This window comes from Taudactylus pleione, unplaced genomic scaffold (genome assembly GCF_031769625.1).
Source record: "Taudactylus pleione unplaced genomic scaffold, aTauple2 ptg000201l, whole genome shotgun sequence".
Taxonomy (NCBI): domain Eukaryota; kingdom Metazoa; phylum Chordata; class Amphibia; order Anura; family Myobatrachidae; genus Taudactylus; species Taudactylus pleione.
Window position 1 is genome coordinate 24,816,499 of NW_028284603.1, and position 26,341 is coordinate 24,842,839.

At 43.6% G+C, this 26,341-nt stretch overlaps 1 protein-coding gene across 4 annotated transcripts in view; it reads right to left on the minus strand.

Annotated features, from left to right (window-relative positions):
• EML4 (EMAP like 4) overlaps positions 1 to 22,866 on the minus strand; it is a 167,087-nt gene extending 144,221 nt beyond the window's left edge. For 2 of the 4 annotated variants that reach the window (XM_088477286.1, XM_088477285.1), the window contains exon 1: positions 22,604 to 22,866. In XM_088477286.1, the coding sequence (XP_088333412.1) occupies positions 22,604 to 22,718 (115 nt within the window). In that variant the 5' untranslated portion in view covers positions 22,719 to 22,866. The remainder of the gene's footprint in view (positions 1 to 22,603) is intronic. The other 2 variants (XM_088477289.1, XM_088477288.1) reach the window with 1 other exon arrangement.
• Positions 22,867 to 26,341: the final 3,475 nt, after the last annotated feature.

Below are 26,341 nucleotides of genomic sequence, written 5' to 3' on the forward strand. Positions count from 1 at the left end.
CAGTCAAAAGTTCCAAAGGTGGGATCCTCTGAAATTTAAGTGAAAACAAGGTTTTTGGTACTTACAAGTTAAATCTCTATCTCTGACTTCATCTGGGGGCCACTTCATGACTATGGGGGGGTTATTGCAGGTTAGAGGCATCAGCACATTAGGAGTTAACTTTTTAGTGGTATAAAAAGCTCCTCCCCTCTAACCCCTTCTCAGTTTTAACTTTAAAGAGCCTGAGGGATAGGTTCACCATTTTTCTCATATATTCAACAAATGAGGGAGGGATCAAAGTGTCTTTGCTTCATCTGGGGGACACTACATAACCATGGGGATGTACAAAAACCGCCCCTAGGGGAGCATGCATCCAGTTTTAGCTGAACGTAATACTTTATGTCCAAAGTCAGATTCACTGGATGCAAAAATCAGGGGAAAAAAAATAAATACAAAAGTTTGGTGAATGTATGGGCCTAGGACCAAGTAGCTGTTTTACATAACTACTCCACAGATGCCCCATTCAGTGCTGCCCATGAAGTACCTACTGAGCGAGTGGAATGTTCTGAAATTTGACTGGAACTGGGCCTGTCATCCCCAGTATTTGCCTGCTTAATCATGGCCGCAATCCACCTACTTAGATGCTAGCCAACCTCTTTTCTTTGCATCAAAAAGAAATGAATAAACTAATACTTGCAGTTCTGTCCAAGCAAAGTCTCAATACTTTGCCCACATCTAGCAAAGACAATTTTCCCTTGCTAATGGTCTTGTCTGCTTTAGAAAAGGAGGGAATCACTATTTTCTGGTTTAAATGGAAATCAGACACTACTTTACACTACTTTTTGAGAAGAGGGATGTGTACGAAACACTGTCCTATCCCTATGTATGACGAAATATGGAGTGTTACTGGATAAGGATCCTAATTCCGACACCCTTCTCGGGGGGGGGGGGGGGGGGTGTAGCAGCAGAATTGATGCTATTTTGGAGGCAAAGGGTGGTCACACCAAATATTGATTTGATTTAGATTTCTCTTCTGTTCGTTCACTTAAAGAATTAAATCAAACAGGTTTTAAACCAGTTTGATTAGTCGATCAACATGTGCCCTTAAAGTAAAAATAGTCCTCATGTGCTCTAGTACCAAAACTAAAGTTATATTATTCAGAGTGACAATGCCGTACGGCAGAAGTTCAAGTTTTGACATTCATCAGTCGGAGTGCTCAGGAAGTCTCAGCTGAAGGATTTTGGATGCTAAAAAGTAAACAAGCTCTTAGGCTTAAAAGCCTTTGCACAGTATAATACTGTGAAGTGGACAATCCATTACATTCACAAAATGCTGGCTTTAAACATAATACTTCGAGTTTTACAAATGTATTAGGAAAAGAAAGGGGAAAAAAAAAAAAAAAAACACGCAAGATATCTGAGGCCACGTGTTCCTACTGCCAACGAGCAGCCGACGATTGTGCAAGCAAGTCATTTCATGCAACACACACCTGTAAACTAATCTACATCTTATCTGCTCGCCATAAAACTATGTCTATCTGGGCTAACAACTTAGGCTCCCTCAGGCTCTTATTCTTATTTTACAGGTAACAGCTGCTAAAACACAAACTGACGCTTGTTACGGGAACACGGCCAAAAGTAGAACTCGTTAATTTTTAACTGTTGATGTGCTGCCGCCACAGTCCATGTGTACCCTTAAAGAAAACAATGCATGGAATACAAATTTCCTAGCTGGAGCGCAAGTGTATTCATTACTGGCTGACATGTTTTAAAAGACCCACATGTGGAGCAAACTATTTCAGTTATGACACGGAGACCTTGTAAAGCATGCACCATTACACTGGGTACAAACCTGACTGACCTAACAATTGGCAAGTGCATACACACTTACCAATTGTTTGGCCGATGTGTGTGGACAGCTGAATATGCCTGCCCACTTGTGACATTCTTCAATTACTTCTGCAGACGGCCATATAGACAGGCGGATGAAACGATATATCAGCTAGATAAAGTAATCGCTGTGCTGAAAGGTCGATTAGATATGTGACTGGTGTCGTTCAGACATATTGGGTATACACACCTGCCAATAATAGAGAAATATATTGTTTATTGCTAGATCGAACAATATATCGCTCACGTGTGTACCCAGCATTAGGAGTCCCCGAGGACTAAATTATGGGAAATATAGATTTCCCAACTCCATTTAAACACAAACCTGCATTTTAAGATGACTCATTCATTTCACAATGATGTGGATTATGGAACTGGACAATGATCCTAAACATACCAGCGAATCTGTCACTAGGGTGGGCAATTCAAATTGAGTGCGATATGAATAGTGCAGGGAAGGGATTCCCGAAGCTATTCAAATTGACTAAAAAATTTGTACTCACACCCTCTGAAGGGTGCGAGCCGAAATCCATTTAAAGTGCCGGCCACGATGCTGTTGTTCAGCTTAGAGCGACGCAAACAGCATGGTGGCTGGCACTTTAGTCGTAAAATGCCATTTTACGTGCCTAAACACCCGGCTTAAGGCACATGCCAAACGCGTTTGACAATTGAATAGCTCCGGGAGCTTCTTCCTGTCGCTATTCACATTGTATTAAATTGAATTGCCCCCTAAATTACCCCACTAAACACTTGGGGGCTTTTGTAATAGGGTGTGACTTCCAGCCGCAGTGGGAACTCCTGCGAGTCTTCCCATTTTTTATTTATTTATTTAGTTTTTTTTAAAGGCAAATCATTTTAAAAAGGTAAAACCATCTTGGTTTTGCCTTTAAAATGATTGCCGCTTTAAAAAGACGAGAAGACTCGCAGGAGTTCTCGCAGCAGCTGGAAGTCGCACCCTATTACAAAAGCCTCCAAGTGTTTAATTAGGGTTCTGAAATAACCAAGTAAAAGTCCAGGCCTAAAAACACTGAGATGAAAAGTCTTAAAAGCTTTAATATAGAAACTATAGAAAACATATATACATAACATACATGACGGTAGAGGAAGGAGAGGGAAGGTATGAAGGAGCATGCTCACAGGAGACACATTCCAATGACCCAAAGTCCAAAAGGTCATGTAACTGGCCACCATGGTGGTAAAATTAAATTTTAGAAATCTGGCAATTATGAAGATTAGCAATATGAAGAATAAAAAAAAAAAAAAAAAAATTTGGGCAGTGCTTGTGTACACACACACACACACACACACACACACACACACACACACAGGGGCCGATTCAAATGTTTTTCGTGCTCCCTGCTAGTAGTCTATACAAATAGGCGGAATAGGTATGAATTCCCCATATCCCGGCGCCGGCAGTCCGAAGGGATAAGATCCCGACAGGGTAGGTAAGTACCCTATCCCCCGACACAACCCTCCCCTTAGTAGTGCCTACCCCTAACCTCTCCCCTAGTGCCTAACCCTAATCTCCCCTTACCACACCTTAAACCAAACCCTCCCGAGAGAGGTGCCTAACCCTAACCCACCCCCTAGGTGTGCCTACCCCTAACCCCCCCTCCCTAAAACCTAACCCTAACTCCGGTACGCTCCCTAAACCTAACCCCCCCCCCCCCCCTGGACTTACCTCGCTCAGTCCAGCATCCTTCGGCGTTGCCCAGTTTCAGGATTAATATAGGCATCTGCATCTCGACGCCCATCTTAAGTCCCTTGTCGGAATTCGGGTGTCAGTATTGAGACTGGCGGTCATAACTACATCCCAAATAGGCGTCCAGCGGAGCAATTCAATTGTCTATCCATTCGGGCACACATTAGTATATAACTCTGGTTAGGACGCCAAAACGCAGTTAGGACGTCCAAAACAAATGACTTTGCACACATTACTTCTCGCACCTCAGGAGGCTGCGAGAATAAATGTGTGTCCCCCCCCCCCCCCATTAGGCGTCCAAACGGAGCAACAACTGAATTGCTCCATTGGGCACCCAATCGTATAGAGGCCACCGGGGGTGTCCGAAACAATTGAATTGCAGGCTTAGCCAGCCAGCCTCAGAATCTGTGCAATTCACGTGTCCCGAATTAAAAGGGATGATATGGCAAGCCTAGTTATGAGTGAGTTTCTATAAATCAGTACAGACACTTTTACATAGATTCTATGCCTACAGAAGATGCTTAAGACACTTTTAAAAAGACTGAACACAGACTGTATACTGTAATTTTATAAATAAAATTTAAGGTTATGCAATAAATTAAAAATTGTGAATTATCTTTATTGTACTTTAAAAGTAAGAAAATTAATTCCATAATAAAAAGAAAATAAAAAAAAAATAGAAAAAAGTAAAACTATTTGCCCATCTGGAACTATTCAAAAAGCATCTGCATTCTTTTTTTTTCCACAAGAATTCTGTAACTTAATATCTGCTTTTCCTTCTCTATTAGACAGGCTACAATAGTAACAGTACTGCAGGATATAGCATAAGAGGGGGAATTCGATCAATTGATTCAATTTAATAAAATGAAAATGTACATTGTTAAAACTTACTAAGGAAGTTATATTTACATGCAAACTGTTTTATAGACTTTTTCCACCTTGTTACTTTTACTTCTGTGAGGGTCACATCCCAGGAACTCACCAGGAAGCCAAAATTAGTTAAGGGGACCTCTATAGTGATTCATTAATGTGGAATGTAATGCATGGTTATAGGAGGACAAACTTCAGATTGGAAGAGCTCTACAGCAATCACAAAAGGTAGCCATTCACGACTATGCTTCCTACACAGGTCAGATCAGTGGTAGCCAACCGTAATTGAGGTGTGAGCTACTTTAGAAAAATGAATCCTCCTGAAGAGCTACTAAAATTGTAGAAGAAAAATCTGGCTAAAAAAAAAAAAAAAAAAACCCAAACAATTTTATTTTGAAACATTTAATGAAAAAAAAAAAAAAAAGTCTCTCAAGCAATGGTTCTCAGTAATGAGATGTACTTATGATGCGTTATTTCATTGAAAATATTTACTTACAAGTGGGAAGCCATTTTTCACAACAACGCCCAAAATTCAATATCGCCCCAGTGTATTTAGACAACCGATAAGTCGTGAACGGGTGTGCAAAATCAACTTAATTGCTCCCAAAGTGTTAGCAATAAGATACATTTTATCAACACAAAAAAGATTTAAACTAAAGCTGGGTACACACCTTACGACGGTGAGACCAAGCGATGCGGCAACTGATGTAAATACACTGCACAATCCATCGTACGATGGCACAATGTAACACTGCACGTAACCACACCACGTCCTTCACTGGATGTGCAGCACTTCCTAATGTAGTCTTCCCGCTAGGTTGTTTTAGCGGGGCAACAATTACAGTGAAGTGCTCACCACTGATGAATAGAGAGCTTGGGGTCAGCCCAGCATGTCCATAGGTGCTTGGCAAGCCCACAATAGTGACGAAAAGCAGGTCGAACCTTAAGGATATGCCCCCTTATCAGGCACGCTAGCATAGCAGTGCCCTTTTTAGGGTAGGGCGCCCTGCCCAGCACCAGACCTAGAATTAAACAAAATATCGGAACGATTTAACGAACAACAGCCAGAAACGACAGATCGGGCATACACATCATACATTGTATACGGTATATAGGGCTCCATTCGGCATCGGGACAATAAATCGTACAGTGTGTACCCAGCTTAAAAGTCTACATGGCAGTTTTCAGGGATCGCAAAATACATTTTTACGCGCTACAGGCAGTTGGGGACCCAATTTTTAAAACTAAGTGGGTCCCTCAGGACATGCTGTGTGCAGCCAATCATCGGCGGCGGCGTCCTCACATCCAATAGCCGCCGGCGTTTCCTCATCTAGTCCCTGCTCCTCATCCAATCTCCAGGAGCTCCGACCAGCCAGACACCGGGACTGCCAGGCTCCGCCCACTCCCCGGAAGACTCAGCAGCACCTCCAGCCAATCACTCGCTACCCGTTTCCCCAACCAATCACTGGCTTCATCTCTTCAGCCAATTGCAGCCTGCAGTGTCTTCCTCCCCCTCTCTCAGCCCGCCAGCACGTCGATCTGGTCTCTTTCCTCCAGCGAGGAGACTGGCCCGACTCAGCCAGTGCAGCCACCCTGCTCCTCAAAAGGTAAGCGCTGCTCTGTCACTGCCCCATGATGTGTGCTCTGTGTATGTGCAGCGAACCACTGACACCTCATGCCTGCCTAGCATCTGTGCCCGGAGAGACGGTTAGGTGTATGTAGGCTGTGACCCTGTATGGGAAGGATGTGTAGATGTGTGTCTTCCCTGCAGTAGTGTGTATCCTGTGCCTGCAGTGCCTTAGAGCCTACCACCAGTACTGCCAGTTCCTAAGCACCTGCTTGCCCCAGCTACTATCTATCCTTAACCCTTCCCTACTCCTAACCTAACCCCATCCTTGCCCCCCAGTCCTTCCCTGCTGCCATCTACCCTTGCCCCCTTCTCCCAGTTTTGTCCTAGCTGCCAGCTACCTCCTCCCTACCCCCAAAGCACTGTCCCCAGTACTGCCTGCCCCTAACCTCCTTCTTGCTCTAATGCTGCCCCAGCTGATTTCTACCCTTACCCCTAGCTCCATCCTTGCCATCACTTTCCCAACTGCTGTTTGCCCTTAACTTCTAAGTGCCCCCAGCACTGCCTGCCCTCACCCCCCCACTTCTCCCTGCCACTATCTCAAGCTCTACCCCAACTACTGCAGAGCCTTAACCCCCTCTACCCCAACTGCTACCCGAACCCAGCATTGTACCATAGTATGTGATGGGACCCAGAAAAAGAGGAATAGGACCCCAATCTTTTAAAGTGAAGGGTCCATGGGAGCCACAAATTTTTTCGCTCAGAACAATCACTGCTCTCCTTAGTATTATAGATGCCCAACACAGGGTAAATTAAATTATGATACCTAAGTTAATTGACTTATTTATACCCAGAAGGGAAGTAGTTACAGTCACAGACATACGGACAAGTCTCTCTGGAAATGGCAAATTTTAGTAGAGTAGCATTAAATGGAAGGTATTGTAGCCTTGAGTGGTATATAATAGAGTATGGTGTAAGCAATTCCTATACATAAAATCTTTTTAGTTAGGCTGTATGACATCTACTGTCTATATAAATGCAATGTTATTACACTTAATACTGGTCCACATTGCAAATGAGCTTGCACATGGGGCATTTCATTTGAAATTGCTGGAGTTTAAAATAAGGTTGAATGTTAAAGTTGGATCTGAAATATTCATATATGTAAGCAATAAATGTATTCTGCATACATCACTAAATAGATTTCTACCTTGCACTCAGAAATTTGTTCAGACTCCATTTCATACAGATGTTTCTCAGAATTTCTATTATATAGCTTTCCCACTAGGCTGTTTCAGGGGATCGCCGTGCCCGGCTTTATTTCTGAAGGGCAGAAAGCACCCTGCCCTCCAGCACGGCGCCCCACTGAAACAGCCTGCGGGTTCTGCCCTCCACCTGCGGGCAACAGTGTCCCGCAGGTGAGAAAAATGGCAGAGCAGCGGTCACCGCTGGTGAATGGCGCCGGGCGCATGCGCCTGACTTTCATTCATAGTGACCGTGGCACTTGGGGGCTGGGCACATCCCCAAGAGTGACGAAAAGGGGACGCATCAAAGACACGCCCCTTTTCATTGACCACACCACTTTTTGGGCACACACATGTGCCCTAGCTCTAGGTTCGGCGCCATGCCTGCCACTGGACCTAGAGTGAACACTATCATATACTAGTTGGAGATTTGTCCAGAAGACTTCACAGGTGTTGAGCAATGGTACAAACTGACAACTTCTAAAACAATACAACCTTGCTAACTCTTAAGTACCACAAGCAGAAAGAAAGTCTCTAGGTTAGTGGTTTATAAACTCTGTGCTCAAGACACCATAACATTTCAGGTTTTAAGGATATTATTATCATCATAATTTATTTATATGGTGTCACAAGTGTTCTGCAGCACCTTACAAAGTACATAAAATAAGTGACTTTGTCGAAGCTGGAAAATTGGCTGAGACAATATCAGTTTAAAATTGAATCATGGCGACGCCATCTTGCGACTGGCCGCAAGACGCCATCTTTGAAATGAGATCGCAAGACGCCATTTTGCGAATGGCCGCCCAAGCGCCATTTTAGATAAACTCACATTTAAGTACATATGGTGATATTACTATTAAGCACCCTGCGATTGCATCCTTCCTTATTTCCCATACACACAGTAATACGCACAATGGCGCTGTTAACTAGTCGCATATTAGCGAATGCATAAATTCCTATATGAAAACACCGTTTAGTAGCTAAATGCGCACGCACCCGCACCAAGTTAACTAGCGTCCTTATATCAAACCCTGCATACTCACACATTACATATTCACATACAAGGTTTCATAAGCTTTAAAGTATAAGATTTAAGTTAGTTCAGCCATCTGTGTGAAATAAAGATATTTGATAACTAGGGTTTTATACATGCTGACAGCCGTGTTTGGTTTCGTACTGATGCGTACTCTTTCAACAGAATTCCGGTACCATCGGTGTGGAGATCGTATCATGCATTCTCAACTTATGGACCGCAGGGACTTCATGCAACAAAATGTATAACTGTTAGGATTTTGCATGGGGGCGGGAGGGCAGAGACCCCCAGTTGTTAGAGGCTGGGTGAGTCTATTTGAACCAGCCTGTTAAACTCTCTGTAAAAGATGCTTTCTCCCTGGGAACTAATGACATCAGCAACAAACTTCTCAATTGTCCGGTCTATACTGGGGGGGTACAAATATGTGTGCTACAACACTGGGTCTTTAGTCTTCGTGCTGAATGCTGATAGACGAGGGGTTTCTTGCTGATGCCTAACATCTGGTCCAGAAGCGCTGCGTATGTATACTGTACTTGGGTCTGTATAATTCCTTTGCGCCGAATTGTGTCTGGATCAATAGCGTGTAACTGACTGTACTTTTACTTGAATAATACTTGTGCTTTGGAACCACAGATTCCAGGTCTTAATGCTTTATTTACTGTATGACAGCGTACGCAAATTAGCATCATCTTTAGAAGGTATAGGCAAGATATTAGAAGGTATAGGCAGGATATTAGAAGGTATAGGAAGGAGTGTATAGAGGTTCTGATCCAGTATCGTTACTTACAGGGCGGAATTCAATTGATTCTTGCCCCCGTCGCACCCGACGGAGCTATTCAATTCTTGCTCCTGTCGGGCACGATCAGCTGACAGCGCTACATTTCAGCTCGCAGCCCCAGGGGGGTGAGAGCTGAAATGTGAGAAAAGTGACATGTTTGGGAGCTCAAACATCACTTTTTCGCGATCGCGCCCAGCACTTTGGTCGGGTTTAGCTGCTTTACGCGGCCAAACCCGACCACTTTGGGCGCGATCAGCACGAAAATCTAGAACAATTGCATAGCGGCCCGCAAACTCCTGTCACTTTAGGGAGATGCAGGCCGCGAACACAATTGAATTCCGCCCACAGTACAATACAATGCAGGACAAGGATATGGATAATGTACATTGCTACACTGGCGACCGTAAGACCCAAATAAGCAACAGGGCATAAGCAACCAAGTGTTAGGTGCCCTAGTGGGGAGTAAGAAGCAGATGAAAATTAAATAAGGACATAAGTTGCAGTGTGGTATTCATAAGTTTTAGGCTCCCATATTAGGTATACTTTATTCCTGTTTAACATCCCAATTATTAACAAGGTAGATTTTCCTGAGGATAGGATGTAATCACAACAAGACATTAAGGTCTTTAAGATGACTACACTTAAGTCCCGCTTAAGATATGCAAGCTTACTTAGCAAGGGGTGTTGATCAGACATTAGAGCTGTAATGTTTGCCAGATCCTGGAACAGAGAAGTCAGCTTCAGCCATCTGTGTGTACCTTGTCACCATTTTCCTGTTCTTTGCAAATGGCATGGAACAGTAAATAGTACAGTGTGTGCGATACTCAACCTCAGGAAAAGGACAAGCTTTCACCTGCAGCTTCTGCTAAACTACAAGCCTTGGTGTGTTGAGCTAAGGATTACCATAGTGTCTGTTCACACCTGTGTATTTTAATAAATGTACAAAGACGGATGTGAATTTGGAGTAATGGAAAAACAAATGAAAGAAAAAAAATGTAACACGATGCACACAGCTTAATGCAATGCAATGAATGGAGGGAAATCAAGTAACGCTCACTTATGCACAATCACACCAATAGGCTTAACACTGGAATCCAGGCAGGAAATCTTCTGGGACCTGGATATTTCCACCAAAGCTGAATTTTCCCTTTAAATCATCCTTTACTGAAAGGAAAAGTAGGAATATAATGAAAAATCACAGTAATTCCATATGTGTATGGCCTGAATTTCAGTTCTATTTCATATTGCTGGGCTTCCCAAAACATTGCAGAGTCTCCTATGTGACTGAGCACAGAGTTCTAGACTTATTGGTACTAGCTACTATTGTGAGCAACCATATGTCTAGCAGAAAGTTACATGCTTATATCTCAGCATTGTGTAGATATCTGCATCAGTAAAGGTCAGTAAAAAATTTATAATTTTTAGGTTGTGACAAACGGTCAACATGGTATTACACAATCCCAAGGTAAATGCTGTCGGATAAAAATACATTTTGCTTATCTAAGCAGTATAAATCATTTTACAAAGAATGAGAAATAAATGCCACACTGAGGATGCTGTGTAATGTTAGCTTTGCAATAAGATGCTGTAAACCAGTGTATTCAGTCCCATCTGCCCCGCCTTTATATAATGTCCCACCAACATGCACTTGTGTTATTAGCAGATTATAAAAGACTTAATATAGGTGCAATTAAATAAAAAAACCACTACTAGTTGTACTGGTGTCTGCATGGAAAGGCACAATGGGGCAAGCAACCTTTGTCACCCCCAACTAATGTGGAACTACAATTGCCAGCACGCCCAATAAGCTGATTTGCCATAGGCTACCTAACATTAATAAGTAATCCTGGACAAATATCTGACCCATTTCTCTAAAGCACATTTGAATTTACTGATTAGATATGTATTCCTGGAGCAACATACACCCCCCTTCATTCTGTCTACACTAATCAATATAAGCCAGGAAACAGCTGTCCAGGACCTTTGAAACAGCAGAAGACTTATGATAACATTTTGGAAAAACCAGCAAGTGCAATTCTTGGCAAGACACAAATATGTTCAAGATCTGAAGTTGGAAACTGCGCAGTTGGAGAAAGCTGAAACGCAGGGATCACAATCTACACAAATTCACTCAGACATATTTATTCTTCTGTATACACATGTGGTTTCTATTTTAATGGAAATGTATTGGATAGAATTTGGAGAACTGGACATGCAATACAATTAAGGTCTTAGGAGACAATGGTCATAGATAACCATTGAGGCAGACTTGCTCTAAAGTTCACAGACTGATTTTAATAAGCAATTAGCTGAAGTCCTAATTGAACATCCTTTTGTTCTCTTGCCCAAAAAAAATAAAAATAAAAAAGATGGATAATTGATGCTCGGTTGCAGCCATAAACTGTGCCATTATCGCCTCAGTCAGCCGATATTAGCAGACCAAATCCAAATGAGCTATGAAAATGTAACCAGTATGGTGTAAATTTATGCTGAAATAAGGGGGAGATTCAATTCTTCTACAATGCACTTTACCTAATGGGCGTCTGACAAAGTAATTCAATTGTTACGCTGTTCAGGGAAGCGCATAGCTCCGGGTAGACATTTCTGCTCACTGCCTCCTGCAGTCGGGAGTGTGTACACAAAGCAGTACTTTTTACAGGTTTAGACGCAATGGGGGAGATGTATGAAGTGTCGAAGCTGCATCAGCGCACATTATGTGCACTGATACAGCTTTTCTCCGATGTATGAGCGGGGGTATTTGGAGGTAAATTACAGGGGCACTATGCACCAGTCATTATCGGTGCCGCTATCTACAAGATAGCAGCGCCGATAGCCTGGGCAATGTATGAACGGTCAGTTTACCTGACCGTTCGGCCCGCTGCAGCTGTCGCTACCAACAGCTACAGCCTAGCAATGCCCTATCCCCACAGCAGGTACAGCGCTGTCCCTGCTGTGGTGGTTATCGGCTCCAGGGCTGCACGCGGGATCTGGCGATACTTGCGAGATCCCGCACGTGCTCAGTGGAGCCAGCCGGGACTTAAAATAGCGCATCAGCACTAGGCTGATGCGCTGTGTACTCAGTGATCGCCAGAGGGGGAGTCAACACTCCCCAGCTCCCGCCGATGAGATGTTCATACATCACATCGTTAGTGCTTCCTGCTTCGCCTCGGTAAAGAGGTGAAGCAGCAAGAGATATAGCGGGACACTAAGTGCCGCTAAAATACATCTCCCCCTTTGTGCAGCCAAAACCGATGCCATCGGGCACGCTCACGCAGCACGGGTGCCCGAACAGAGCAACAGTTACTGTAAATTGTTCTGTCGTGTCACCTATTAGTGAAGGTGCTCAATAGAAGAATTGAATCACTCCCTTAAAATGATTTTATTTCAGTTTAAGATGACGAATGTAATCATTTGCTCATGGCCTCCGGCAACCATTTTTAAGTTCGTGGCTTTAATCTTGCTTCTGTGTTCTTCAGCAATAGCTTCATATTATCAATTAACATTTATTTTTTATTTTGGTGCTCCCTTTGGATATGACAAATGTAGTCTCTGCATACAACTGCAGACATCGCAGCAGAAATGTGTCATATACAAGTTCCACCGAAACAAACTGCCATGTATTTAAAATAAATTGTAAAACAGAAAACTAAAATTATATATCCATAGATTAACAAAAGTAATAGAAATAAAAAAGAGCCTTCGGTCTCAAGGAAGATTAGCCACAGCAAACTGATGGTGTTCCAAAAAAAGAGAAAGGAAACAAACTTTAGTTCACTATTCTACTAATTTATTAAAACCTTTTAGTAAAAACATTACTGCGCATGTCACTTCAATCTACAGATTATTTCTCTCATGACTAAAAAACTGTAATGAGCTGTAACATAAACGTAAATGATATTAAACAAAAGGAAGTCTGTAAGATTTTCTGAATCCAGTCCAGTCTAAGTTATAGGAAGCATACACCAATATTAATTTAATAAGACGCTGCCAATGCTATGTTTTTGTAGAATGCCACAGCCAATTTTCGGCTCCTGGAGGACATGGAGGCAAGAAAGGTCCAAGGCTAAGCCTGCTCATTACCAACCATGTTTCTGAGAGATGAAACTGCAGCCAAACCTCATTGCCCTGTAATTGTTTTCTTTATTTTTATTGTAAATCTTCCACCTTTTTAGAGTTGACGCATATTCACAGCTTTGATATCCATGACAAAAAAAGTGAGCCTGATTGTAGGAAGGATTAACAATTTATATAACATAGAACACAGAGATTTTAAAATCACTTTTAAAACTAAAAATATTTAAAAATAATTGCAACAAGGTAGAGAACTGCTTAAAATATATTTCACCACTAATGTTTGTATGATACCAGCACGGTAGCATTATTAAGGTGATTCAAGTCTGGGCCACTCAAGGACATTCATAGGGCACGATTCTATTCAGCGCGATGTAAATAGCTCCGGGAGTGAGCTCCCGGAGCTATTCAATACACCGCGTTGCCAAGACCGACTAATGATTTCTTCTCTCATCCCTGCCCTTCGCGCCTGGAAAACAGCCTCATGCCGGGAAGTTAGGTCGGGGAATGCCCATTATCGCGCCTAAACACCCTGTTTAAGGCGCGATAACGAGTCTTCCCCGACCTAACATCGCGATGAATTGAATAGCTCCGGGAGCTATCTCCCGGCGTTATTTACATCGCGCTGAATAGAATCGTGCCCATAGAGTTGTTCTGAAGCTACTCCTTTGATATCTTGGCTGTGTGCGTAGGATCGTTGTCCTACTGAAAGATGAACAGTCGCCCCAGTCTGAGGTCAAGAGCGCTCTGGAGCAGGTTTTAATCCAGGATGTCTCTGTAAATTGCTGCATTCATCTTTCCCTCTACCACGACTAGTCTCCCAGGTCCTGCCGCTGAAAAACATCCCCACAGCATGATGCTGCCACCACCATGCTTCACTGTAGGGATGGTATTGGCCTGGTGATTAGCGGTGCCTGGTTTCCTCCAAACAGAACGCCTGGCATTGATGCCAAAGAGTTCAATCTTTGTCTTATCAGACCAGAGAATTTTGTTTCTCATGGTCTGAGAGTCCTTCAGGTGCATTTTTGTCAAACTCCATAAGGGCTGCCATGTGCTTTTTACTAAGGAGTGGCTTCCGTCTGGCCACTCTACCATACATGATATCTTGCATGATCTTTCTTTCTGTACCGCTTACTTCTGACATCCTTCAGAATTGTTTATTTTCGTTGCCCAAATTGACACACGGCTACTCACCTTTACAGTAATACAGGGCTTGACAAATCCCAGGGGCCAGGCCATGGCTACCAGATTTTGCAGTGAGGGAGGAAGTAGATCCTCATTAGTCCCCGCGGAGATCATGGCTATAGTATTGCGGCGTTCATTTCATGCACAGGAGTGCATGTGCTGAGTGTCGTCTGCGGTGACTGCTGTGCCTGTGTCCTTCCCGGCCTGCGCTGACTCCTCCTGTCCTGCTCTGACCCATGCTGTCTGTCTCAGTCTACGCTGATCCTCCTGTATGTCCCGGCTGTCTACTGTCGCCTACCTCTGGCTGCCTAGAGTTCCCCGGTAACAGGGTCGATGCATGGCCAGGGATTGCGGACCAGCTTCAGACGGATAGTGGTTTGACCACGAGGGGAGGGGGGGGTTCTGTTTGTACTTTCTGGCACCATTGTTTTACATTAAATGTGGTCCGATATTACTAGAGGGTGGGGGGTGGAGCAGGGGAGCTGTGCAGAGCAGTGAGGGGGCCTCCATGTTACTATATCCATTCAACTGTGACTATTTTGAGGACTTGTATAGTGTGTGTAACAGTTGCATAACACACAGAGCTGTGCTCCTCAATCACGTGTGTGTGTGTGTGTGTGTGTGTGTGTGTGTGTGTGTGTGTGTGTGTGTGTGTGTGTGTGTGTGTGTGTGTGTGTGTGTGTGAAAAATTGGTCAAGCCCTGCAGTACTAATGCTGCTGCAATTAAGCAGATCTATAAACAACGGATGATTAAAGTACATGGCATAACATGAAGTTAGTAAATGTTGCAGTTTGGCAAACACATTCATGTAACTCAGAGGTTCCCAATATCTGCCTTTATAGTCCAGAGTTTAAGGATATTCATGCTTGAATCCAGATAGTTAAATCAAATTGGGCGAGGTATTAATTAATACCCCTTTCTGGTACTATAGCCATTTCCCAGTGCTCACTGACGTGAAATCATTTATGTATCGTACGTAAGGTTATTTAATTTCTTCTGGAAGTCCAGTGATTTCAGAATGTTCTTTAAGGAAACAAGGCACTGAGATGGGAGAATAATTAATGTGACATTTAAGCAAATGTGTTCAATTATTATTTTCTTAAAAGATACAATTTGTTATGTAAAAACGTATTCAATCTAATTACCAGACACTAAATATATACTTTTTTTTAAAATTGCATTTTACTACACGTGTAAGAGAAAGAATTATATGGCAAAGCAATAAGGGCTGTAATTAGCAAACGTATGATTTTGTAAAGCTGTGCAGAGTCATGGAATATGCAGACGCATCATTAGAAGATAATTGCCACATTGCATATTGGTTATTGTTCCCCAAGAAAACTATCACAAATTAGCCTTAACTTTGACTGCACAGAAGTATCAATTTTAATAGAATGCAAAGATTGGTTTATTAAACCTTAACATTTACAAGTATCAACCAATACCAGCTAGATGAACATTCATTTCAAAAAGCATTTAAAGGTTCCCCCAGCCACAATTAAAAGTTTGCAAATAGTCTGTAAAGTCTGTTAATGTACATATTAATTTACATTTCTGTTTGTGCGCAAGAGGGAATATTTACAGAACGAAGAACTTCACCACCCACAAGGCCTCGAACTAGAGCAGGGGGGCCAACCAGTCAGAGGCAAAGAACCAAAAAATATCTGTAGTCAAGTTTAAAGAGCCAATAGCATGCGCGCGGCGAAGGCACCCAGCTGCCTCTGACTGGATCTAACTAAATCCAGCAGGCGTGCAGGAAGTGATGTCATGACGTCACTCGCGCACCGCATCACTGGGAACGCTGGCCTCTGAAGCGATCAGATGCTTCTTTAGCCACTGACCGCTTCAGAGGCCAGCGTTCACAGTTCCAGTGGGGGTAGCCGTGTGTTACAGTGTTCTCCCCAGGCTGTTCTTTTGCGAGCGCATCGCCCGGCAGAAACAGCCCACCACCCAGCAGTTCCTCTTACCCCAATGCGCCGCGTCCCCAGACACCCTCAACGCGTCCTTGTTGACACACACTTTGAGAGCGGAACCAATGTGCGCTTCCAGGGGAACCAGCTGGCAGTTACACCATCCCCACGTGCAGCAGGGTCCGACTCTGCTTCCTGCGGGAACTTCCTGTGGTTACCCCAGTGCTGCTGCCCATGTGAAGCTGGCGCAATCAGCTGTCAGGTAACACGCTGCTGCTGCACTGTTACACAGTCACCTATAGCCCCAGGTGCCAGTGTGAGCAACGTAATGTGGGCATATGGGGCTGCACTATGCCGGGAGCAGTAGCATAGACTACTTCCACTCCAGTATTACTGCTGACGCGCATGGGGTATTCAGTATGTGCACCAACTAGCTAATGTGATGTAAAAACCATTGAGTTCTGGTGTAATCACTTTAGTGTTAATGAGGAAAACTTATACTTCATAATGAATAATGACTTGGGGGAGACAGGGGCATATTTCTACCGGCCCCTATGCCATTTTTCCACACTGTCCCCCCCCAAAAAAAAAAAAAAAAATCTGTGGGGACAGTATTTGGGAGCCTGCAAGTGGGGACTGTATCTGAGGGTAGTATTAATAATAATTTATTTTGGTGCCAGCAAGTAGGGCCTCTAAGAAGAAGGAGAGGCAAATTAATACATAAATTTCAAGATAGGAAAGAGCGCTGTGTAAAAAACACATAATAAGCATAATAAACATACAAACACTGATGCTTATAGTCTTCTGAGACTGATTGGGAGGAAGGCCAGAACCCGGTCCGGATGGTGGTCCGCCTATGCCCGTACTAACTGTCCCTACCTTACCGCCGATCTTCTGTGGAATTGCCTCCGTCAGGCGTTTCCGTCTTCTTCTTTGGCGGGGACTCGTTGCGAGCAGTCGGCTTAGCCGCGGCGTGGGTAGATGACGTCAGACGCCCGGCGCCGGATGTTGTCCTCGGGCGCTGTCGGAATTGACTTGGCTGCTTCCTCCTTGACTTCTACGCATTTCAGACCATCTAGGTCCTATCTCAAGAAGATGGTCTGAAATGCGTAGAAGTCAAGGAGGAAGGAGGAAGCAGCCAAATCAATTCCAACAGTGCCCGAGGACAACATCCTCGGGGTTTCCACTCAACACTGTTGCCAACTTCCACACCACACAAGCCGGGCAGTGAAAGTCACACAATCTCACAATCACCCCTGCCACTCCGCCACCCCCAGTGCATGCAAAATAGCTACGAGCCACCCAGAGCCTGCCGAGACAAGCACCACAAAACACTACAATGAGCTCGATACAATACGAATTAGATAGCGTCGGGAAGGAGCACCCGGAGCTATTCAATTCAGCGCGCTATTTTGTTGGAGAATGCCGGTTCTCGCGCCTTAAACGTGGTTTTTAGTCACAAGAACCGGCATTCTCCAATTAAACTGCTTGGGGTCTGTGGCGCTAAGGGCAGAAAACAGCATTGTGCCTGTAGTTTTGTCAGATTTCTGCTCGCACCCCAGGAGGAATGCGAGAATAGTTAGGTCGGAGTTAACAGAGAGCTGAATTGAATAGCACCGGGAGCTCCTTCCGGCGCTATTAAATTTGCGTTGAATTGAACCCAGCCCAATGAAGTGGTACACATATTCGGGATGGTCAGTCACTTTAAAGCACTGGTTCCCAAAAGTATCTGAATGCTGCCTTAACATGTAGCATGTATTCTAGTTTACAGGCAAAACAACCTCTAGAGATACAGCAAACATGCACTGTACTCGAGGACAAGTTTAAGCTAGTCACACAGGGGCTGACTATGTATTTAATTCAACTCAGCTTTGCAAAATAACGTGAGTAAGGGACACTTCTATGTGGCATAATATGAATGAATTTTGGCCATTATATTACAGTGCAGGTTAAGTATATTACGTCGACATTCGCCATGTCAACACTAATACAATTGACAGTCTATCCCCAACGACAACATTTTGACAATGTCAAGATCATTTATTTTATGATTTTTTGGGCGCCCAATGAAGCAGACGTCCTGCATTGGTAGCCCAAACAGCCGACTTATCGCACATTTCTGCTTGCGACCAGAAATGTGTCTACTTACGGCTATGCACGCCCGAATGGAGCAACAATTGTATTGCTTTGTCAGGCACCCATTAGAACTCTGCCAGGCACCCTATAAAACAAATGAATTGCCCCCATGACCATCGACATTCTTGTGTCGACATTATCGATATTCACATTCTCACTGCATGCCTACAGAACATATGTAACATTGATTATATTAATGTATCAAAGATTAAGCTGTAGCATTACATCCAAATATTTGCTCTTCAATATTAAAATGTGCCCTCCTCACAGATGAGCAACCTGCCCAAAGAAAATCCTAGAGGACAACCTTCATTATCTTTGTGACAAACAGCTCTGTCCTTACACACTGGACAAGTCACAGACACAAACATGAACAGCACATTGATCTCATGGTTCAATCTACGTTATTCTATCCATATTTGTTGAAAAACCTGGGGCACATTGACAAAAAAAAAAAGTTGCTCTAACACTTGTCATACACACCCCCTAAAAGGGCCACACACTAATAGCAGAATGCACAAGTATGGGCAATCCCGAGACTTGAAGGTACCAAGTAAAGAATCCACTAATTCAGATCTATAGAAGGTCCATTGTAACAAAACAAAACAAAAAAAAAAAAAAACAGTGAAGTCTTAGGGGCGGATTATAAAGATTCAGAAGTTATCCATATGTAAAATAAAAGAAAAATGGAGACATATTAGTGCACGTAAGGAAAATAGATTAGGCCTTCTAATGGTGGGTACACACGGTACGATAAAACTGGACGATTTGAACGATAACTATATCGTTCAGTTTTTGGCCCCTTAAAACCCACCAACAACCTTAGATGCGCGGGCAGGTATGGACGATAGAGATATCGTCCATCGCCCGTGCATGCAGGTCAACTTGGTCGATATCGACCAGTTTACTATAGGGACCCGCGATTGTTGATCGCGGGTCGTTATAGTCGTTGGAGGTGTGCTGGATGATCGATATCGATTATCCAGCACACCAGGGAGGTGTGTGTATGCAGCATTAGACAAAATCTTAAAAAATAAATAAAAATAAAAAAATCTGGCAATTTATACAAATCAAATTTTTTTTTTTTTTGCAGAAAAAAAAAAATCAAATAAAACAAATGACTGCCAAGACAATAGGAGCAGAACATTAATAGGATGCAGATATTCAAGGAATACACAAACCTGTCGCCTACACATAGTAGAAGTTGCCATTTATAGGCTTAACCAATACAAAGCCTGACTGATCACTAGGAACAAGGGCCTTTATGCCTCAGTGACAATACCAGCACCACGTGCCTCAAATGAGGTCACTAGCTCCTGGTGAATTCATAATACAAGAATAATAAATTCTTAAAATTATTTGCCAACATGCACAATAGTCTACAATAAATTATACAGACTACATCATATACTTTAAAAAAAAAAAATTAAAAAAATGAATTTATCTTTGCTAGAGGACAATAAAACTATTTTGGCTCAATGAGGTTTATTAGTGAAGGCTTCCTGTTAAAAATTGAACTCTAGTTAACAGGATGATACCTTTTTTATCTTGGGACGTAGTCTGCATTTTTACTTTTTATTAGGGTTAGGAGATCAATATCTATATACATACAATTTTTGCATCCAGATGAAGTTTTTTGGAGGTTTATGTACCAGACAGTACTACACTTCCTCATCAGTTCTCGTCACTGAAGCTACATTTAGATTCTTGCAACATGCACTGAGTAGACAAAGCAAAGTGATGCTATGCAGAATAAAACAAGACAAACACCAGATGTATCTTCATAGTGTCCCCCAGCAGGACAAGCAATCTCTGGGTCTAAAAAACAAGGACACATTCTAAAAATATAGCGCATAGGTGAGCCATAGTACAAAAATGTCAAAATTCAACCTGCCCTCAAAGTACATACTCAACTCATACAATGCTATGGAATAGATTAGAATTATGTTTTACATTTTAACCATAATTCTAAGATGTAGTTTTCAGCACTTTATAGATTACAGGAGTATAAATATTGCTGTATGGGAAATTTGTGACAACTCAGTTTATAAACGTTCATCCTTAGCAATTTTTGCCAAAGTTTTAAGGGAATGCGGTCAACATCCCAGCACCAGCATCCTGACAGTAAATGCTGGGGTTAGGAGGAGGGCTAGGGTTAGGATTAGGCACCGCGGAGTGAGGGTTAGGGGGAGGGATAGGATACTGATCAACAAGTGTCTGTATCCTAACCTTGTCAGGATGCCGGCGTAGGGATTCTGACCACCAGGACCCCGAGCGCCAGCTTCCCGTACCCAACCCGTTTTGAGAAGAGAGATTTTTTTTTTTTCTCCTCTAACATATGTGAGCAAGTGATATAAAATACAAACCTGAACAGCTCACCAGAGATACAATAACATTCTAGATAAAGGGCCCCATCTGCGATGTATTGGGCCAATTCCCCCGATTCCCAGACGCCAGGGAATCAGTTAAATCATACATGTTGGATATCAGTGATTTGCCAATTACAATCAAATTCTGATCATGATCAGCCAATCAGGTAATTTTAACATGAAGAATTTCACAGAATTGCAGACGGATTGGCAATCGATAGCCGCCGATCAGCATTTCCAACCAGCGGTCCGGCTGGCAGATGTATGGTGTCCTTAAGCCTACTGAACGGTTTATAATCACTCACTGAGTTGCTCAATAGCATTCAGGGTGACATTCATGCGCTTTGGTAGGTCGTAGGTTAAGAAAATGCCATGTACCTACAATGATAAGCACTCTTCCACTGGAGACACAGCTTTCCAGCAGATTAAGAGATACCTGTTGCATCTAAGTATACAGCTCGGCAGTATATGCAACAGGACATATATGCCAAGGATGTTTTACTTCCAGCCATTCTATAGTCCATTGCCATAGCATTCATGCTGGTAAAATATGGCCACCCATTTGATAAACCCTATATGTATATAGCACATACATATTACGCAGCACTGTACAGAAAATATACATTATATTTATATCAGTCCCAGCCTCTGTGGACCCTACACTCTACATGCACAACAAGGGCCCATTTCAAGCAGAAGCCAAATCTTAAATGCCTGCAAAAGGCACATGCGAACAACATAAATCCTCACAGATATGACCATTGTTAAGGTGCCCACACACATAGCGATTTTTTTTTCCCGATCTGGTCTATTCCGACACATTGGAAAGACAGATCGGGTAAAAAATGCCCAAATCGTGAGTCCCCACTCACGATCACTATGCAATGCACGCCCCCGCAAGTCGCACATCGCATCTTCAGATCTGCCATACAGTACAGCAGATCTGACAATCTAGAAAACAATGCACTGTAAAAAAGTCTGGCTGCAGGAGATCGTATGAAGATTGGACAGCATATCGTGTGCTGAGCTGCCGGGGAGAACTTCAAGGGAAATCGGACACATCATCGGACCGTAAGTATATCGGTATGTGTGTGGGCACGTTTAGAGTGAAACCTCAGGCACCAGCAATGCTAGCCACTGTGCCAATTTACATAGAGCCACTGTAGTTTTAGTAAACCAAAAATAAATCAATTTCCACAGTCAGCATGTACACTACAACTATTACCCATACCAATCAGGTTTCCAAACTACACCAGCACTGGTAACCAAAAACCAACACACTTTATTGGTACATTGACCATGTGCTTTACACACATTACACTTTCACCAATGCAACCTATTGCACAAGTCACAGGAGATAAAGCGCTGCATTAATTTTAATCAACTAGTAACAATGTTAAAGGGTCAGCACCATCGATACGTTGCTTCTCGTGTATCTATTATGTGAGAAAATAGGCATGAGGGAAAATAAGTACAGAGAACAAACTGCTGAACACACCTGGCAGGCATGAAACGCAACATAACATACAAGAATATATATATATATATATATATATATATATATATATATACACACACATACACACAGAGATGCATATTATACAGGTCACAACAGCACAGACTGGCTGTGTGTGTGTGTGTGTGTATATAATATATATATATATATATATATATATATATATATATATATATATATATAATAAATGTATATATGCACACACACACAACCTCTGTAGTTAGAGTGACAAGTGTGTTGGAGTGACAGGAGTGACAAGTGCCAGTGCACCATCACCCCCTCTCAGCAGTACAGGTGGGAGAGCAGCAGCAGTGACACATGGAGCTTATGCTCAAACGCCTACACTCACCCAGGCTGCCGGCGAAACCGTCCATTTTGTGGCGGATGCCGTGTGCGTCCCGTGCAGCGGACTGGCAGGAGGAAGCAGCTTCCTGGATGGGGCTGAGGTGAGGAGTCTCTCTCATCCAGCCGGCTCGGAATGCCTGTGATGCAGGCTGCGCCCGGCTCTGTCCCCTCCGCTCCTTATACCCGTGTGTGTGATGTGAGCGGTGTATGTGGCTCCTGCTCCCCCCGGCAGCTGCTCCCGCCTCTGTCACTGCCTCCCTCCTCCCTCTCCCTCAGCTCGCCGCCGTCTCGTAGCTCCGCCCACCCTGGGCCTTTTCGGATTTTCTTTTTTTTTTTCTTTTCTTTTCTTTTCATTTTAAACAACTTTATTGCCAGTGTGAAATGTCAACTGGTTTCCTACCAAGTTAAAGGACAGTATTATTGGAGAGGTGAGCGGATGAATGTGTTATGTAATAATTTTTGGAAAAAAAAAATCTTTTTTTTTAAATGGTATTATGACCTAGGGTGCATAGTAACAATGTTATTTTAAATGTTGGTAGTCTATTTACTGGTATATTTTGGTGCTATGTCCAATTCTTAAGTCAGTTTTTAGTTTAATCATTTCACTTTAACTCTGAATATCTCAGATTCTTCTAAATGTAACATAACACCTTCATTCACTCGTCTCTTGATTTACTACAAAACTTTTTTTTCCTTTTTTTTTTTTTTTTTTTTTTTTAATACAGAACACATTTCAGTCACCCAATTAGTTTTTTCTATGTTCCTTGTATCCTCATCTAATATCCTCACCAAGATCGGTTATGTAGTTAAATTTTTCCCAGAACTATTAACATCATTATTAACATTTATTTATATAGGACTAGTACATTGCATGGAGGCGATTAAATTGCTTTGTGGCTGGCGATAATTAATGGGCGCCCAGTGTTGCAATTAAATTGTTCTGGGCGCCCATTAATTATCGCGGTCATCACGCCCAATTAGACAAGGTTAAGCTATATAAAACAGTTTGAGCGCCCTAACTACGGATTTATCACACACTTTTGCTCGCACCCTTCTGAGGGTCCGACCAGAATTACAGGCACTGACGGCTATCGCGCTTGAATGGAGCAACAATTGAATTGCTCCGTTGGGTACCCAATACAAATGGATGCGTAAAAAATAACTGAGTCAACCCCCCCCCCCCCCCCCCCGTGGTTATTTACAATTTCAAGTGAACTGTTAAACAGAGCTTAAGGGGCCTATTTAAACATGCAGATAAACTTGGGGAACACTACCATCGGCACCGCCGGCTGTTTGCATTACCATTGGAGCATGTCTGCGGTCTAAGTCCTCTGCTTACTACCTTCAGCAACGCTTGCATTACCATGAGAAAATATCTGCAGTCCATGTCCTCTGCATGTCTCCTCTCCAGCAGCGGCGGGCTCTCTGCAGTAGGCGGCAGTGAGAACTATCCAGGAGGATCCATTCAGCTCAGCAGCACCATGTGTGAACAGAGGGTCTGATCCAGACCCGCTCGCGAGCGCTGAGCCCTCGCAAGCAGGTCGATGTTGCCCAAGTGCGCATGCGCACTACGGAGGCGGCTCCATCGTGCGCATGCGCGAGACCCGAATAACGTTGGCCAAACCGTCGTTATGGGTCTCGCACCAAATGGGGCGTGCTGTCGATGGTGATTGACAGCACGCCCCCTTTGGTGGGCGTGCCGGGGGCGTGGCTGCCCAGATGGAGGCGTTCCCATGGGAACGCCTACCATCTGGGGCCGGCCCCACTGACATCACTAGTGATGTCAGTTGGAGTGCTTTTGGCTCTGATAGAGCCAAAAGCACTCCAGGGCTTGTGGCAGACGAGACCCTACCACAAGGGTCTCGTCGCAAGCCTGATGGTCGCGATGGTCTTGACCATCGCGACCATCATTTTGGCCGCTCACTATAGCTGTGGGTGGTCACCCACAGCTATGCGAGCGGCCAGGAGGCCGCTCCAAAAAGTAAGAGGGACGGCCCTGATTCAGAGCGACCGCTCTGTCAGAGCGTCCGGCTCTGAATCAGGGCCAGAGCCCCTCGGAAAGTTCCTGCCACCGCAACCTCTGGCAGAGTCCCTGCTGCTGAAAGAAAGGAGACACGCAGGGCAGGGGCAAACACAGGATTTTTAAGGGGGGGTTTCCATATTTCCATTATATTTCCATTATGGACTAATTCAGTGGTTCTCAAACTCGGTCCTCAGGACCCCACACAGTTAACGTTTTCCAGGGCTCCCAGCAGGTGCACAGGTGTATTCATTACTCACTGACACGTTTTAAAAGATCCACAGATACAGCAAACTATTTCACTAGTAATTATGAGAGGAAACCTGCAAAACATGAACTGTTTGGGGTCCTGAGGACCGAGTTTGAGAACCTGTGGACTAATTGATCAATATTGAGAACAAGCAGGAATATCAGCAAAATTGCCTCTTCAAAAGAAAAGAATTGGAACCTATGAGCCTCTGAGGGACTGTATTACATCGCAAAATGAATTTATGTTTCTATTTTAACTTAAAATTGGGTCCAATTGAAGCGCCCCATCAGTAATCAACTTGTTTAACTTCTAGTTCAGTCCTACTAACAGAGGACTTACTGAAGGGTGCAGCTGTGTCTAATTTGAATAGCACAGGTTAGGTCTTTTCTGTGTATATATATATAGATAGATAGATATAATATATATATATATATATCTGTGTGTGTGTGAGACACATGCACAAACACACACAGCATAGATACACACACAGCATACACACATAACATACACACCCAACATACTTACAAACACACACACAGCCTACGTACACATAGCATACTTACACACACCCTATTTGCCAGGCTGCTGCTGCTGGGTGGCCGTGATGACCTATATTTTATATTTACTATACTGTATTTTATATTAATATTACCATACTGTATTTTATATTACTATATCCCACCCTCCTCCCCTCTCTGGACTTTCTCGATGCAGATGCACAGCACCACTTGGCCAATTGGACCACTGGCAATGTCTGTGCAGATATAATTTTTTTTAATACAACCATCATGCCACCAAACAGCCCCCCCCTTTCCCTGGGACTCCTATGTCTCACACACACATACCTTCCACCCCCCTCCTCCCCGGGACTTCAATGTCACACGCACACATACATACATATCACACACACACACACATACATTCATACCACCTACCCGGCCAACACTAACAAGAGAGAGACCTACCTGACATGATGCCTCTCGCCATTCAGCCCTTCCCACGCCACGCCAAACAGCCCCTTGACCCCTTGTATGCAGTGTGGGAGTCAGTTGAAACACTGGAGGGACATCATTCGGGCTAGTGCGCCATGCGGGAGCCGGGGGATGCAGAGCTCACAGCAGGGTTGTGGATAGATCCCCTTCTGTAGATATACCTACTGAAGGGGACCTAAACACAACCCTCACAGCAGTCAGAACAGCCAGGTGCACCACTGATATACTCCGCAGCGGGCACCCGGCAAATAGAAATTGCAGCAGCGGCCGGGTCCGCCCCCTGAGCATTCTCCGCTCTGTGCGGCTACCCTGGTTACAGCCAGAGTCAGAGACAAGGCTGTCTCCATCTCTGTAAAAAGCATTTTTGATGGTCGGGGGGGGGGGTTCTGAGTGCTCAGAAACCCCCCCTGCGTGCGCTACTGCAGGGATCTGGGCTGCAGACATGCCCCTATGGAAATGCAAACAGTCAACTGGGCCGAT